This window comes from Sinocyclocheilus rhinocerous, unplaced genomic scaffold (genome assembly GCF_001515625.1).
Source record: "Sinocyclocheilus rhinocerous isolate Xijiao unplaced genomic scaffold, SAMN03320098_v1.1 scaffold1510, whole genome shotgun sequence".
NCBI lineage: Eukaryota > Metazoa > Chordata > Actinopteri > Cypriniformes > Cyprinidae > Sinocyclocheilus > Sinocyclocheilus rhinocerous.
Window position 1 is genome coordinate 622,195 of NW_015664185.1, and position 3,336 is coordinate 625,530.

Consider the following 3,336-nt stretch of genomic DNA (forward strand, 5'->3'; position numbering starts at 1 on the left):
ACATATATAAATTTTAGAAATATTTACATGTGTGTGTGTGTGTGTGTATGTACAGTATATATATAAATATATATTACATATATTTTTTAAATATATACATGTATGTATGTATGTATGTATATGTATGTATGTATATATGTTTTTTAATTAATTAATTAATTTATTCATTAGGGGTTCAAGCATGAAGCAAATTTTATTGTTATTTAGATTTCAAGATTTTATTATGATTTTATTATTATTATAATTATTACTATTCACGGTTCTCTGAAGATGGTTAATGGTCAAATGACATAAAGGTAAACAAATATATTATATATTTTTTTATTTATTCATTAGGGGTTCAAGCACAAAGCAAATTGTATTATTATTTAGATTTTATTATATTATTAGTGCTAATCTTTGATCCCTAGATCAATAATTATCCAAAAAAACAAATTGAACTTTAGTATTTGGATGGCTATAATGATAATGTAAAATATGGACGTGGCCAAATATAACAAATAAAAGCCTATAATTCCTAAACAAAACTTCACAAAACAGGAAAGAACATGTGATGTATAGTCCTAAAGAAGCATGCAAACTTTTATAAAGATAATTAGGTATCACTGTAACAGTTATAAAGCTCACAAATTCTATATTTTTTATGGCAAATTACCTAAAATGGTCTATTTCATCCCCAATATCTAATATCTTTTTAACCATGCTCTTGAAGGTCTTACAGCGCGTGAACCCTGATATTTATTTTATATTTTTAGGATTTAATTATTAGCTTGTCATCAACTCACAAAGCTCTGTTTGGGAAACCCTGAGCTACTTTAAAACTTTTGCATTTTTGAGGAAGAAAAGATTCAAGATTCAAGAGCTTCATTGTCATATGTGAATGAACAATGAAATTCTTACTTTGTTTACTCCTCACGAGAATGACAGGGTAGAAGGGGAACAAACATAACTTAACATTAAAAATTAAAAATTAAAAATATAGAATATACAGTAAAGTGTAAACCAGAAAGAATAATAAAAATAAATAACAATAGCATAAAAAAGAAAGTAATGAAAGAAAAAGAAAACCTGTATGCAAATTAGAAAAACTTACATACACTTCAAAAATACACTTAAATTACACTTTAAAATTACACTCAAATTACACTTTATACACTTACCCTTTAAAAATACACTTAAATAGCACTGTACACACTTACATACACTTTAAAAAATACACTTAAATTACACTTTACACACTTACATACACTTTAAAAATACAACTAACATACACTTTACACAATAAACTTAAATTACACTTTACACACTTACATACACTTCAAAAATACACTTAAAATACACTGTACACACTTACATACACTTCAAAAATACACTTAAATTACACTGTACACACTTACATACACTTCAAAAATACACTTAAAATACACTGTACACACTTACATACACTTACACTGTACACACTTACATACACTTCAAAAATACACTTAAAATACACTGTACACACTTACATACACTTACACTGTACACACTTATATACAATTACACTTTACACACTTACATACACTTTAAAAATACACTTAAATTACACTTTACACACTTACATACACTTTAAAAATACACTTAAATTACACTATTCACTTACATACACTTCAAAAATACACTTAAATTACACTGTACACACTTACATACACTTTAAAAATACACTTAAATTACACTTTACACACTTACATACACTTTAAAAATACACTTAAATTACACTTTACTTACACTTTACACACTTACATACACTTTAAAAATACACTTAAAATACACTGTACACACTTACATACACTTTAAAAATACACTTAAATTACACTTTACACACTTACATACACTTTAAAAATAAACTTAAATTACACTTTAAAATACACTTTAAAAATACACTTAAATTACACTTTACACACTTACATACACTTTAAAAATACACTTAAATTACACTTAAATTACACTTTACGCACTTACATACACTGAAATTACACTTACATTACACTTTACACACTTACGTACACTTTAAAAATACACTTTACACACTTACATACACTGAAATTACACTTAAATGACACTTTACACACTTACTTACACTTTAAAAATAAACTTAAATGACACTTTAAAATACACTTTAAAAATACACTTAAATTACACTTTACACACTTACATACACTCTAAAAAAATACACTTAAAATACGCTTTACACACTTACATACACTTTAAAAATACACTTAAAATGCAAAAAATGTGCTTAAGTTTGTTTGTTTTTTATCCGCTGACAGAAAATCGAACCGTTTGCTGCGAGCTGCAGCGCTGCGATCGCTTCTCTTCAAAGCTCCATCGAGACGCTGAGCAGCATCGGCAGTCTGGAGACGTCTGAGGTAATTCTGTCGACAGAAACTCTGTGATTTTATGGTCATTCTCTGCAGCACAATTGAAAATGATTTAAATTGCCTTGTTTACGGCGTTCCCTTTGCTAAGCCCCGCCTTAAAAATGTTACTGACCAATCCAAGCTTAGCAACTGTTGCCTTCTGCTTTTGTTACTTTGTAATGTTTTTTTTAAATGTAACTCAATGCAAGTTCAGCGGAGGGGCGGAGCTTCACACAGGCTGATTTGAATATTGATCGTCTGTAGGAGGTGTCAGAGGTCATCAGCCAGCAGAAGAGTCTCATGAAGAGCGTTCTGGACGACACCAAACTCAACCGCCTGCGGCTGGAGGGCGGCACCTTTCTGGCCCGCATCAGGAAAGAGGAGATGTGTGAAAACGAGAACTACAGGTACTGCCTTCATCAGAGGACTGATAAATCCTTACATTGAGTAGAAAAGCTTTATAATAGTATACTGGCCTGTCTAGATTCCGCTTAAAAAGCTGAGTAACACTGACGTTAGTTTATTTCCTCCCAGCCCTGTATTATTAATTACATGAGTAAATACATGCACATATGCCATCAAAACACTCCTGTCAATCACTGTCGGGTTTATTTATGTTGTGAACACGTCATCCATCCGCTTTAATTCAACCTACAGTGGTGTGAAAAAGTGTTTCCTGATTTCTTATTTTTTTGCATGTTTGTCACACTTTAATGTTTCAGATCATCAAACAAATTTAAATATTAGTAAAAGATAACACAAGTGAACACAACATGCAGTTTTTAAATGAAGGTTTTTATTATTAAGGGAAAACAAAATCCAAAACTGCATGGCCCTGTGTGAAGAAGTGTTTGCCCCCTAAACCTAATAACTGGTTGGGTAAACAGCAGAATTCATGGTTCCATTTATCACAGCAAGTCTTCCAGGTCCTGAAGCA

At 30.3% G+C, this 3,336-nt stretch overlaps 1 protein-coding gene across 1 annotated transcript in view; it reads left to right on the forward strand.

Annotated features, from left to right (window-relative positions):
• Positions 1-2,846, forward strand: part of LOC107729805 (uncharacterized protein KIAA1755-like) — a 38,169-nt gene extending 35,323 nt beyond the window's left edge. The window contains exons 9-10 of the mRNA XM_016540506.1: positions 2,310-2,408; positions 2,664-2,846. Coding sequence (XP_016395992.1) covers positions 2,310-2,408; positions 2,664-2,846 — 282 coding nt within the window. The remainder of the gene's footprint in view (positions 1-2,309; positions 2,409-2,663) is intronic.
• Positions 2,847-3,336: the final 490 nt, after the last annotated feature.